The sequence below is a fragment of the Phacochoerus africanus genome, chromosome 9, assembly GCF_016906955.1.
Source record: "Phacochoerus africanus isolate WHEZ1 chromosome 9, ROS_Pafr_v1, whole genome shotgun sequence".
NCBI lineage: Eukaryota > Metazoa > Chordata > Mammalia > Artiodactyla > Suidae > Phacochoerus > Phacochoerus africanus.
Window position 1 is genome coordinate 90,649,550 of NC_062552.1, and position 14,803 is coordinate 90,664,352.

The 14,803-nt window shown below is 39.8% G+C and overlaps 1 protein-coding gene across 12 annotated transcripts in view; it reads left to right on the forward strand.

The window, feature by feature from the left end:
* Positions 1-14,803, forward strand: part of AKAP13 (A-kinase anchoring protein 13) — a 326,734-nt gene that overhangs the window by 142,751 nt on the left and 169,180 nt on the right. For 9 of the 12 annotated variants that reach the window (XM_047797871.1, XM_047797877.1, XM_047797876.1 and 6 more), the window contains one exon: positions 2,401-2,584. In XM_047797871.1, the coding sequence (XP_047653827.1) occupies positions 2,401-2,584 (184 nt within the window). Of the gene's footprint in view, positions 1-2,400; positions 2,585-2,665; positions 2,775-3,670; positions 4,620-12,955; positions 13,168-14,803 lie in introns of those variants that run through there. The other 3 variants (XM_047797883.1, XM_047797884.1, XM_047797882.1) reach the window with 3 other exon arrangements.

Consider the following 14,803-nt stretch of genomic DNA (forward strand, 5'->3'; position numbering starts at 1 on the left):
AATTTTCAGATCTTGCTGGGTTTTGCTGTGGACAAGTTATTAATCTGTCTTCATCTGCAAAGTGAGGATAATGAGACCTTGTAGGGTTATTGCGAGAATGAAAAAAAAGTGAATACAAACCACTTAGTCCAGTGCATGGCACTTAGCAGGTCTTCACCAGGTGTTGCTTTCTTATGGTCTGTTGATTGCAGAGAGGGGGCCACCTAAAAGCAGATGTGGTACCTGCTGCTAAGGACCTTCGGATGAGATTTGGGAGTCTGCACGTGCTGGAATCGGGGTGCCAGGTTTGAACATGTTGTCGGAACTCTGTTCTTAAAGGCTGAACTGACTCAAGCACATAAGAGATGAGAAAGGGTTCAGTTGTAGAAAAAACTACTCTTAAGGAGGTTCCACCTATAGTAAGGTGGGAATTAACCAGTCTTTAAAAAATGGAGTAATTCCTGAGAAGTGCCTTACTAGCTTTTTTGTATTTGATAAGGATGTCAGAGTGCTTGTGAACAGCTGTAAGGCACAAGTCAGATGGTGATATCTGATCTTTTGTGAAAGTTCTTTCTGTCCTTTTCACTGGCCTGGCCACCTGCTCTGAGGTGTTGATTATTAAAATTTGTACCTACACATGCAGTGGTTTCTTCTGTGGTGTTGATTTTTTTCCAGCCTTGTGCCTCTACTGAAACTGCAGAAATCCTGAATTAGTCAGTGTGCAGAGTTCTGTAGGGAAAATGTAAAATATGAAAGATGACTTTTGCTTCCAAGGACATTTACCCTGGCAGTAAGGAGACTAGACTAAGGCACATTTGACTTAAGACAATTTAGTGTAAAACCACAGGCTCAGAGATGCGTTCATCTTTCTGTGCTGTTCCCATGCAGAAGCCACTGGGGACATCAGTGTAAGGAGAGAACACTGGGGTCCAGGAAGCCTGAGAATGCTCATTGAGGAAGTTGAGGCCTACAGAAAGCCATGGAGAATGAGAGATGGGAGCTCAGCTGAGGGGCAGGCACAACTCCAGGGCACCATCCCCATTCCAGATTCTAAGTGGTGCTCCCTGGGGTTACATAGTGCACAGCAAAGCCCTGCAGTGGCTATAGCTCCCATCATCACAGGGTGGGTGCAAGGAAGGATGCCTGAGGCAGAGAGTGTTGCTAGTGGACCTAGAATGTGATTGGAAGTTGGGAGGAACAGGAAGGAGCCTGGCATTCGTTCAGTGAGTCCCTGCTACAGCCCATCATCACACTAGCATCTCACCCACCCCTCTCATTTGTTACTGCAGCCCTGGGAGTGAGGCGGTGGTACCCCACCCTAGGGGTGAAGAGAGTGAAGCTTAGGCAAAATTATGCCCAGTCACACAGATGGTAAATGCCAAATTTGAACTCAGATTTGTCTGACGCCAAAGCCCTTCCTCATTCCGCCACTTTCAGAGTGACTCACTATACGAAGAAGGGGGCCTTCTCTTCAGATGGAATAGGCTCAAGCACTTGCTTTTCTTTCTGAAGTTGGAGTTAGTCTTATTATGCCTGGAGATGTATTTCTTTCATTCATTAAACAAACAACAAAAAAGCTGGCAGTGCCAGCAGTCTGATTTGCCCTTAATGTGGGGGAATAAAAAGACCTGTATGTACTTAACAAGCAGAACCTGTTTTTAGTGTTTAACTAGCCAACTCCTCTCTGGGTGTTATTTTTTTAAAGTAATTGTATCCTTTTTGATACACCCATCTAAGCCCCAACAGCTATTCCTTTTGGATCCTGATCCCCATGTTGTGAGGCTGCATTCACTTCTTTTCTTCTACTACTTTTTTTTTTTTAAAGTAAAAGAACATAGGTGTGAAGTCACCCTTAAAATCTGCCTGTATAAATTTGTTGAACAAATGTATTAAATCAGAAATATAGAAATGGATCCTCTAAGACTGTCTCCTTTTGGAGATTTTGCTTCTCATGCTTTTTTTTTTTTTTTTTGGTCTTTTTAGGGCCGCACTCACGGCATATGTAGTTTCCTAGGCTAGGGGTCAAATCGGAGCTGTAGCTGTTGGCCTCGCCAGAGCCACAGCAACACGGGATCTGAGCTGCATCTGCAACCTATACCACAACTCACGACAACGCCGGATCCTTAACCTACTGAGCGAGGCCAGGGATCAAACCTGCGTCCTCATGGATACTATTCAGATTCATTTCCACTGAGCCGTGATGGGAACTTCCCTCAGGCTTTTTTTCTAGCTTTATTTTGTCTTTACGTGAGAGCTGATTGTACTCTGCTACAATAAAATTGTTCATGCTCTATGTTGGGGCTTAACTTTAGGATCTAAGATACTTGGAGTCAGTGGTGTTTACCTGACTCATCTTTGTGTTTGTTTGCTCTGTGTTTTCACATTCTCCTCACTTGTTTTCATTTTCTCCTCCATCTACAGATGGTGGTCCCCGGGAGACGTTGATGCATTTTGCTGTGCGGCTAGGACTGCTAAGGCTGACGTGGTTGCTGTTGCAGAAGCCAGGTGGCCGTGGAGCGCTCAGCATTCACAACCAGGAAGGAGCAACACCTGTGAGCTTGGCCTTGGAGCGGGGTTATCACCAGCTGCACCAGCTTCTAACTGAGTAAGTGCTCCTTCTCCCCATTTCCCTCCTCTCAGCACCAGCTCCACCCCCGGATTCGTGGTAGCCCTGCCCACTTGGCATCTCAGTGTGTGTTTGCCAGGAACTGAAACCTCTGCTCTGTGCCTTGCCTTTTGCTGGAGGTTTATAAGCTTGCTCCTGCTAACCACTTCATTGTCTGAGAGTGACACGCGTAAGTCATGTTACCGTTTTTATTCTCCTCTGTCTCCCTTCCCTCACTGCTTAAATTTTACTGAAAACTCAGAGTAAGTCTAGTCTGTGGGGATACTGTTCCATTACCAAGGTATCCAGTTTTTCCTGGGTTAGTACAAGAAGAAATGGTTTTTTTATGCTATATACTTTTTTTTTTTTTGGTATGTCTTCAAGACTTGAAAGAGAAATAAATAATAATTGCAAACGGAAAGTACGCTGAACCACTGAGTTTTGGTTTGAATGTAATTTCTAAAAATAAAGTCAAGAGCAGTGGTCCCTTCATATGAGTAGCAGTAAAAAGCAACTGAGTTGTCCTGGAAACGTGCAGTAGGAAATCCTGTCTTGTGTTTGTGGGTTCAGTTGTTATACATTCTGACTTGTTAGAGAGTCCTTTGAAGTAAGGTTGCTAGTCAAAACATTTGAAGAGGGTGGTTTTTTTTTGTTTTTTTTGTTTGTTTTGTTTTGTTTTTGTATAGAGAAATAAATGCATTGTAGTAGCCAGCCCTTTTCATTGGAATATTTATAAAAGCAAAAACATTTCAAGTGTAGTTTCTCTTCTTTAATGTAGTTTTTACTGTTTTATGGTCATCATCATCTTTTCCACCACATAATCCAAACAAGAATAAATCCCATTGGATCTGTGTTCTTTAGCAGTTCAGGGACCCTTGTAAATTAAGTCAATATTCCCAAATCCTTAGATAGTGTGTCCATGCTAAATTTAATTTAGTTGAATTTTATTTTTTACCATTTTAAGCTGTGTATGGGGGTAATCTGGAAGGGCCAAGAAGAGACCTCAGAATGTAATGCTACTTACTTATGTTATATAAATAGGGGGATTTTGTTTGTTTTTCTTTACCTACTACCATGCTTATAACTTCCCCAGTCAAGACAAACAGAAGGTTCTTGCAGAAAGCTTTCTGATGGGTGCTGCAGATACAGTGATATGGTAGGAGGGGCACACTTCATCTCAGATGAGCTTTGGATACTTGAGCTCTCCTATGACAGTATTCCAAAGAGTGATAAGTCCCATGCCTTCGTACTTCCCATCTGGCCAGTTGGATTCTTTCTGCTTGTTTGCCTCATGGCCTTAGGAAGACCTGCTTTGTCCCAGAAGTTGAAACAATTAACTCAGTATATAACAACTGTGAAGATAAAGTGCAGTTTTACTGCATTCAATCTTGGAGCTCAGAGGTTTTGCTGGGAAGCAGAATTGGTTAAGGATTGCCATCCAAATGGGGAAATAGAGTGATTACAACAGCTTCATTATATGCTGGGTGAGGATGTCACAAGACTGTTATTGCAGCACAGCTTTAAGGAAACGAGTGTGTTCTTGGAGAAGATTTTTGTGGCTTGCTTTGTACTTAGATGCTCTGTTACATGTGGAAAGCCACTTATCTCCTTCTGAAGGGAAATAAGTGAAGGGAAGCCCTCTTGAGAAGTCTTCAAAGAGAGGACTGCTGCAGAAGCATAGGAGCACCTTGCATTCTTGTGGCTGTTTCTGTTCTGCAACCTAGCAAAAGTGCTCTGAGTCATAATTAACAATTTAAAAAATGATTAGGAGGTGAGTTTACTAAATCTCTCACTCTTACTGTGGTATCAGTAGACTTAGCTAGAATTTCAATCATAAAGAGTCAGGAAAGATCATCATTAACAGATGAGGAAACAGAGATCCAGAAAAGTGAAGTGACTGGATTAGAGTGACAGGGTGGCAGGGACAGAAACAGAAGCCACATATCCTGAGAGTCCGTCCAGAGTGCCTTCCACTCCTGGGATTCAAGGAGCCCAAGAGTAGATGTCATGGGGTCTGCCTCCTTTGAAATTACAGGTAAAAGTTTATGCATATATGTTTCTGAATAGTTTATTTTGTGAAATTCACAAAGAGATTTGTGGACAGTTAAGAATTGCTCCACTTTCTCGTAGTTTACTAAAATCTTTACACTTGGATGTTCTTACCCCTCCCCTCTTTCAAATGGAAAATTTCCTTATAGGCCTGTTTCTTATCCTCTCTTTTTAGTTAAGACGAAATTGAAGTATGATTATAGACATAGTACATTTGCTAACTGTTTATAGTCCAGCTTTAACTGAAACATTGTTTAACTCCTTTTATACCTTTTCCAAAATAAATTTGTTATTTTTTAATTCTCTACTATTTATGCCAGTTTTTTTGAGGAATGGGGAAAGGGGGAGGGTGTTGTACTCATTAGGGTCCAAATTCTTTTTTTTGTGTTTGTGTGCCCCAGGCTTATTTAGATAATCCATTTTGAGAAATGAGTCATTTTGATATGAACATTCATTCTGTTGTTCTTAGAGGTAGGAGACTTTTCTGCATGTCTTTAGGGAACTCGATTCAGGACATTTAGGAAGTTTCTCTTTTTTGTAACCAGTTACTGTTAACTTTCACTTAGTTCAGTGACAGGGAAGAGAGGGTTTTGTTGACTTAGTGCTCTTTTGCTTCAGTGCTCTGACTCTTACATTATGAACATAGATGGATTTTTTGATCTGAAAGTGCATCTTAAACAAAATGTTACCAGTCTTGCCTGAGAAATCCTACCCTGTGCTTTTAGGTAGGTGCGGTCATCTCCCCTGTTTTGAAGAAGAGGTGGTTGAATACCCTGCCGGAGGTTCCTGAGTTAGCACTGGACAGAGTAGGGAGAGGACCCGACTCTGCAGGCTCTTAGTTCAGTGGGTGCTGATGGGGTGTGTGTGACAATATTAGATGAGTGCTGCATTGGAGTCCTTTCGTAAGAGAATTTCAGAGCAGATGCTATCCGACATCGCACTCACATACGCAAATGAGAATCACGGAACCTGGACCATCCATGAGTCTGAAGGGCAGTTCCAGGTAATCGCTAATTATGCAGACTTTGGAGTCAGACTTCATTTTGCATTTTGGCTCTGCCATTTTTAGCTGTATTACTTTGGACACACTAACTTTCTGCTCTAAACTTCAGTTGATTCACCTGACTTTTTTTTTTTTTTTTTAAAAGAATAATAATGTCTACTTCCTAGGATGTTAACTATGGGCTAGGTGAATATAGTGTGAAAAATCAGGGTTTGTTTATCACACGGATTATGGTTATTTATTGGAGCAAATACAGAGGTTACAAGTATTTCCTCTCAAAGAGAGATGGTATGGTATGGTGGAACTGCTTAGGGATGAAAGTTTAATTAAAATCTAAGTTTTCCCACTTAGTAGCCTTTGTGACTGAAAAGAAGTCACCTATCCCCTCTGATGTTTCTCATCTTTTATGGATAATATCTAGTCTGCCTATGTCACCAAGTTGTTAGAACTGAGTGAGATTTGTGCAGATGCTTTGTTAAACTCCAAGGGGCTCTATGGCAAAGTTTCCTGTGTAGTCATAAAATCAGTGAAATGATAGTTTGTTGGTCAGTGAAACTCAAATTCCAGTTGATTGATCTACCTAGACTGTCTTTTTTAGAATATTTATTCTCTGTGAATTACAGTTAGTAGAAAGGTTGGGAGAATTGTAGTGAGGCAGGCTAGTTTGAATCCAGGATCCATCTCTGTGAAGCTGTTTGATCTTGGGTGATTCACTTCACCTTCTTATCCAGGCCTCAGGGCCTTGTTTGTGACATGGGAAGAATCAGAGGACTGTCTCCAGTGGGTGGCTTGGAGAAGTGAATGAGAGAATGCATGACATTTCCATGAAAGAAAGGCATAATACAGTAACTGACATAAATGTTACTCATTATTGCACTTTTCTTAATTTTCCTTTTCCTTCTAGGCCCATATCAATTTTTCATACACTAAGAAAATTTTGCCAAAATCTTTTAAGTATTTTCAGGCAGCATTTGGACGTCTCTATGTGATAGGAGTTTAAAATAATTCCCCAGTGTAATAGATAACACTTTAAAAAATTAGTGTAGCTCTCTGATACATGTTGTGGTGTTGATGGAACTGGGAACTCTAGATTGATAAGGAATCATTTACAACACTGCCACCCTTACAGGAAGAGTATTTCTTTGAAGAATTTTAACTCTGGAGTGTTGACATAAAAGTGCTAAAATATTTTATTTGCCCTAAGAGTGACTTTAAAAATATTTGTCCTCATACTTCATCTCAATTTCATTATCAGTTCAACAAATCTTTATTGGTTAAATGCTACAGTGCACTAGAAATCATGGTTGATGGCTACAGATTAATTTCATTTTAACCCTACTACAAGCTTTTGAAATAGGTAATAACTTTTACAGATGAAATATGGACTTTCAGAGGATTGAAGTAACTAGCTCAAGCTGCTAGTGCTCACTCATCTGTGGAGTTCTGAGGCCCATATTTGCTTCCCTCTACAAAAATTTGTAGACAGGAGGAAAGAGACTTGGGACAGGGCCACTGGGATGCTGGATGAATAGAACTTAATTAGGAAAAAGTAACAGGCTTTCTGTTTAGTCCTAGCCTCTGCTTTCTGGAGGAGAGCAGATTTCTCACTAAAATAACTTCACGTTGATATTTCCTGTCATAAGGGTTTTTTTGTTTATTTGTTTGTTTTTGGTTTTTAGGGCTGCACCTGCAGCATGTGGAAGTTCACAGTCTAGGAGTTGAATCAGAGCTGCAACTGCTGTCCTGCACCACAGCAACATGAGATCCAAGCTGTGTCTGCGACCTACACCACAGCTCATGGCAACGCCAGAGGATCTCCTACCCACCAAGTGAGGCCAGGAACCGAATCCACATCCTCATGGATACTAGTCGGATTGTTTCTGTTGCACCACAACGGGAACTCCCCCATCATATGATTTTAAAAGTGTGTTTGGTTACATCTAGGCTGTCTTTTTACATTTTTACTCTCCCAACAGCCTAATGAGTGAGTAGGGTATTGTTATACCTATCTTATAATTGAGCAGACTGAGGCTAGGGAGGTGAAGTGTTGCCTGACATCACAAGGCTACAAACCAGGCTCAAGCTCAGAGTCCAGAGAATGATCTGCCCAAGGTGAGATGACATATGTGCATATGCAGAACACAGACCGAGCCTGGCAAACACTAGGCTCTCAGTCAGTGGTTTGTTATTACAGTATGTAGTGTTGGCCCTCTCATAGAGTTTGTGTCTAGAGTTCCCAAGTCCTTCTTTTGACACGTTTGCACTTGAAACCTGGGTTCAGGGTCAGGTGGTAGAGTCTTTAGTACTTGAGTGTACATATTTCACAATGGAACTCAGTCCTGTTGAGCAAGATTCTGTTAACATAGTGACTGCCTTTTTAGGGTCCTCTTCAAGTGCTTGACGAGTGGGTCCTCAGTTGCCCATCTGGTGCAAAACAAATTTGGAGCCTTTGCTTTTGCTTAGGAGGGGAAAAGATGAAGCAAATGTACAAACTTACCTTCAAAATAATAGCCAGAGAGAAAAAATATATTTTTTTACACTTTTACGTTTCTCTGGCCTAAGTCCTATCCGTCCACCCATTCATCCATCCATCTATTTATCCATTCACCCATCCTCCTTTCTCACTGTGTTATCTGGTTTTTCATGTTTTGGTGAAGATAAGGTGGTAGTACTGAGTGGAAACTAAAAAGAGGGGAAAGGGTACTAACACTTACTGAATATTGAATATCAGCTGCATTGATGTTTTACTTGTGTTCTTATTTAAAACCTCTCAGCAAAAGTCTAAGATGTAAATACAGTTAGTGTGTTTCTACAGATGGAAAAACAGACCCAGAGAGGTTAAATAGATTGCCAAAGGCCATATAATTAGTAAGTTGCCGTTATTCACAAGCCTGTCCTTAGGTTTTTAAACTCCCATGGAGTTTTGTGAGGAGGTATGTTGAATAACATCGACAATGACTCATAGTTCTGATTTTCAGTGATTTTTTTTTTCTTTTGCAAAATTTTCAACTGAAGCTTTTTTTTTTTTTTTTTTGTCTTTTTGCCATTTCTTGGGCCGCTCCTGCAGCATATGGAGGTTTCCAGGCTAGGGGTCGAATCGGAGCTGTGGCTGCCAGCCTACACCAGAGCCCCAGCAACGCAGGATCAGAGACGCGTCTGCAACCTATACCACAGCTCACAGCAATGCTGGATCCTTAACCCACTGAGCAAGGCCAGAAATCGAACCCACAACCTCATGGTTCCTAGTCGGATTCATTAACCACTGAGCCACGAAGGGAACTCCTCAACTGAAGCATTTTAAGAATTGTGACATTGCATAGTTTTTTGGTTTTTTTTGTTTTTTTGTTTTTAAAAGTCATTTAACTGCTAATCTTAGGATTATCCTACCTGGCAACCTGTTGGAAAATTGTGAAATGCACTTTCTGAGGATAATGTTTGTATTCATATTTATATAATGTTTGTATTAACACTAGTTACTGTTGATTGTATTTCTGTTAGGGGTATATTTTCTCCTTTCTCAAACCCTTTTGGATGTGGGCACATTATCCTCATTTCACAAGGTGATCACCACAGCTGGTAAATAATGGAGCATTAGTTTAAACCAGGTTGCAAATCCAAAACCCATGGACTTTTTTATCCTTCCTTGGACTTTATAAGAAGAAAAATGGGTATTAGAAGTTGGGTGGGGAGTTCCCGTCGTGGCGCAGTGGTTAACGAATCTGACTGGGAACCATGAGGTTGCGGGTTCGGTCCCTGCCCCTGCTCAGTGGGTTAACGATCCGGCGTTGCCGTGAGCTGTGGTGTAGGTTGCAGACGCGGCTCGGATCCCACGTTGCTGTGGCTCTGGCGTAGGCCAGTGGCTACAGCTCCGATTCGACCCCTAGCCTGGGAACCTCCATATGCCATGGGAGCGGCCCAAGAAATAGCAAAAAAGACAAAAAAAAAAAAAGAAGTTGGGTGGAATAACATAAGCTGTTCCATATGTCTTGTGGTTCCTACTTTTTCCTCCCTGCTGTATGCAGCAAATAGCCCCAGCCTATGTTTGTTCTTGGTGTGTAACATTTAAGCCTGGGAGAGTTTCTTTAAAGAGTAAAGTTACATAGCTTAACCTGTGGTAACAAATTCTCTATGGCAACAGAATGTGATTTTGAAAGCATTTCCGACTTCACTGTAGACCCAGGTGGAAGAAAACAAACCCGGAGCATAGGACTTGATAGGCATATGTGGGAAAAAGAAGGATCATTTGACACCTTCTGCTCTCTAAAAAATACAAACCTTTAATAACCACACACATTACTTTTTTATTTTATTTTTATTAAAGTATAATTGATTTAGTGTTGTCAGTTTCTGCTGTACAGCATAGTGACCCAGTCATACAAATATATATATATTCTTTTTCTCATACTGTCTACTTTCATTTGATCAGTTTTTAAGATTCATTAAAGCATACCAGTAGAAAGAATAACTTGAAATTTTTACCTCCATTTATTTTTAACAGAAATGAACATGATTTTTAAGCAAGGAAAAATTAAGGCATGTTAAATAAACATTTTGACTAAAGTCACTGTTTGGCCAAAGCAGAATATTACCATTGTAGAATGAAGTTGTGTCAAATAAGAATGCATAGGAAATAGTATAAAATTTAATTCACATCTTTATTAAAATTTAATAGTTTTAAGTTTGACCTGATAGTGAAAGAACAGTCCTTTCTCAACATTACTGTCTTCTAGATTGCTCTTAATTCATGAAACAGAATACTGACTTTCTCCTGGTACATTATCTCAAACCAGCTGTGTGCTATAGAAAATTATAATTTAGGAAGTTTTTCCAGAATATGTTTTCTAAAAGGAATTTTGTGCTTAGGATTCTTTTTTTATTTTGACTGTGCCTGAGGCGTGTGGAAGTTCCTGGGCCAGGGATTGAACCCATGCTGTAGCAGTGACTTGAACCACTGCGGTGACAACACTGGATCCTTAACCCACTGTACCACAAGGAACTCTTATTAGGATTCTTGATTTAGTGAATTTTGAAGGTACTTTAGCTGCTGAAATTAGTTAGCACAGTAAAACAATCTTTTGGACTATGTTTTGTTTAAATGTTTTCTGTCTACATACACTTGCAACTACACAACACACCATTTTATATAAAGAACTTGAACATCCGCAGATTTAGGTATTCGTGGGGGGCTCTTGGAACCAGTCCTCTGAGGATACTGAGGTACAGGTATATATAGTTATATTCTTGACATATTCTTAGCAAAGTCTATTGTCTTTGACATTTGACTAGCAAAAATGAAATGTGTTTGAGGTATCTCATTTTTTCTAATATATTTCTTCATATATTTATATCTGGATTGAGGATAATTTGTCATACTTGTTATATACATGGTTTTGGCCATTTTTAGTTCTTGAAAAATTTGGAGGTGGTGGTACTTTTTTTTTCCTCTAATGTGAGTAATAGAATTCTCCCTTGAAAGACACATGACTTGAATGAGATATGTACAATTTAAAAAATTGGAGTTCCTGTTGTGGTGCAGTGGCAATGAATCCGACTGGGAACCATAGGTTGTGGATTTGATCCCTGGCCTCCCTCAGTGGCTTAAGGATCTGGCGTTGCTATGAGCTGTGGTGTAGGTCTCGGATGTGGCTCGGATTTGACGTGGCTGTGACTGTGGTGTAGGCCAGTGGCTACAGCTCTAAGTTGACCCCTAGCCTGGGAACCTTCATATGCCATGGGTGTGGCCCTGAAAAGACAGAAAATTTTTATAGTGAATGTTTATTCAACATTATGAATGATAAAAAGTTAATCAGAATTAAGTTTTTATATAATCTAATATCTATAATTCTTTCTCGTGTTAAATTTTCATAAATAGTTGTGGCTCAGAAAAGTAAAATAATATTCCTAGAGTTATCTAGCCAGTGCACTCTATCTCTTTATTCATATTAATTGTCAAGCTAGTTCTTTATTAATTTAATCATTTGAAAAACTCTTGTATTGTCCATAGCATTAACAGTTTTCACAATCACTAATTGTTGTAGTGTTTTATTTAATCTTACAGTAAGTACACATTTTTGTTTTAACTGGCCTTCAGAATTTTCGCATCAAAAGCGTTTAAGGAGATTTGTACTTTAAATTGTGTACTTGATCCTTGACCACATAAACGTTCAGTAGGCATTCAACTGTTTGGCCTTAAAAATGGCAAAGTTGAACTTGAGTGCATCCCTACTGTTTACCATCTTTGAATCTTGGTTTCCTCATCTGTAAAATGCAAAATGACAGCATGTACCTCATAGGTCTGTTAGGGTTAAAAGAGAGCATTCTTGTAAAGTTCTTAGGGACTTAGGGACATCCCTTTATTTGGAGAGCTAGGAACGAAGATTCAGTGGAAGATGATTACTCAGCTTTATATGAGTATGACGTCCCTTTGCACGACCATCCAGTTTCTGACGTATTTTTTTCCTGGTCAGACTTATCTGCAGCAGTAATACTCTCCCTTGAAACAGCAGGGCATTAGAGCCCTGCTTTCTTCTAGTGGGAGGGTGATTTGAGGGAATCATCTGACAGTTATCCCACAAACAAGGTCCCTGTGCCTCCCCCCCTTTTTAAAATATCTCCTACTCAGAAACTACCTTCTGTTTTGCTCATTAGAATTACACCAGCCCTGGTGTTGCATATACGCACAACTTACTGAGGACTTTGGAAGAGCCAAACATTATGCTAACACTTTGCGTTCAGGTTCACTTAATCTTAGTGAACCTAGTACTCCCACTTTACAGATAAGGAAATTGAGCTGCAGAGAAATTTAAATAAATAGCCCAAGATCCCACAGGTGGTAATGTCAGAGTAAGGAATCAAACCAAGTCTGCCTGACATTCCAGCTCACATTCTAACCATAAGAATTTTGTTTTTAATCATTTAACAACATAGAATTTGTACCAAATGGCTAATACATAGTAGTTGCTCAATTTATCTTCCTTCTTTGCATTGTACTATTGCCATTCTAGCTGTTAAGGGAAGAGTCTCAGTACTATGTCAAAAAAGGAAGGAAAACAAAAACTGAGAGCATCAGTGCTAAAATTTTCTCTAGTGAATCTGCATGTGTGTGAATGCATAACTAGTCTAGCAATGAGTTCCCTACAAACACCTAAGGTAATAATAGCTTCCTATTCATTTTAAGGTGAATCAGTGAATCCCCTCTCTCTCCTACCTTCTCCTTCCCTCTCTTCCTTTGCCTTCTCCCTCCCCCTCCCCCTCCCCCTTTCTGGCATTTAGGCTCTCCCACTCCATCTCAGTGGAGTTGTGGGTGATTTTGTAGGACTCCTTGAGTTTTGGCACTGTTAGGGTGACGTGGTTTCATGGAAGACATTGCAGTAACCCTTAAATAAGGAACTAGATGCTACAGTTCCTGTCAGAAGTAGACTCAGCAAAACATGCCTTTTGGGAGGGCTGACCTGGTGGTTTTTCTCTGCTCTTAAAGCCAGGACCCAAATAGGATGGGTTTACGATATTCATGGTGCTTGGGCAGCCGTAAGTGAGTATCAGCTTCTGAACAGATGCATTCTTGACCTTGATTGTTTCTTCTCTGCCGTTTGATCTGGCTTTTTACTATATCTCAACAAGGCATATCTTTGAGCTTCCTCCTGAACGACTAGTGTCGTTAGTACTGGAAAATTGTTTTCCCCTGCAGTTGATTTGACAGGGTTTTACATGTATGTTAGTATCAAACTGAACTTTTCTTAAGTTGCAACATACTAGACTAGGTAAGAAAACAGAGGTTGATTGGCTGTTGATTGTTGCATAACAGCTGGAACGCTGGGAAATTAGTTGAAGTCCACCCTGGGCTTACTGAATTTTGTTGTACCACATACATAAACTTTGAGGTTTGGGGTCAGCCGTGAATACTCACTTTGGATGCTGTAACTCCCTCTCTGAGGAATAGCCGCTCAATTTGTGTTTTTCTACAGTTAAAAACTTGCTGTGGATACTATTTAAAATGTATGATAACAGGAAACCTAATATACCTGATTAGCTTCTGATAAATATTATATATCAGACTTACAGTTGCATAATTTGAATGTGTGCTTGTAGTTTGAAACTGTTAGAGGATAATCATTACTGCTGATAGCATAAAGATGTGCAGAGTTTTGAAATTAGATCTAGGTACAAATTCTGGCCTTTTCACTTGTTAGCTGTGAATGGGGCAGTTTATTCCTTAAGCCTCAGTTTCCTCACATGAAAAATAAAAATATACTGGCCCATGCCTCAAAGTGGTTATGAGGATTAAAAGTAATACTCACCTGGTGCCGTTCTACTCATTAGTTTCATTCTTTTGTTTTTTTCCCCTTTGCCGCCTTCTTTCTAGTATGTTTTCACCCCACTAAGAATACAATCCTAGTTCCTACATGATCTGCAAAGCTCTGTGAGACCTGAACTCTGCAACTCTCAGACCTCATTGCATAACATTCCCTTTATCTCTTTATTTCCGTTGCTTTCTGTGCACAGCTACACTGGCCCTAGCCACACCAGCCAGCTGGTTGCTACCTCAGGTTCTGTGCCTTTGCTGTACTCATAGCCTGATACATTCTGTCCTAGTAGCTCCACATGCTAGCTCTTTTATATGATTCAGAACAGTTGTCATATCTCCTCTGAGATTTTCCTGACACCTGTCTACAGAAGCCACTATCTCCTCCACTCCAAGGAATTCTCTGCCGTAAGCACCTTGTTTTATTTCCTTTGAAGCGCTTACCTTGAATGGTGTTCATACCCCTTCATATTATAAGCTCTGTTAGAGTAGGAACCTTAGCTGTCTTATTTATTCAGTAATATATTTCTCACACCTCGGAATATAATAGATACTGCATGAATATTTGTTGTTTAAATGAAAAAAGTAACCTAGACCATTAATTTTTTGAAAAATTTTTTAAAAAGATATCTTGAAATATATCTTGAAATATGATAGAGAAGACCAAATTCCAGGTAGAATGCATTTGTAACAATGCATCTCATCTGTAGTGTTATCTTTTTTGATGGACTTTTGGAAGCGATTTATTTGGTAATAGAAAAATTCCTGTATGAACATTTGAAAACAAGTATTTGTACAGAGCTTAATACATTTTCATATATTGAGAAATAGTATTTTTGTAATTGCTATGTATAATACCTAATTT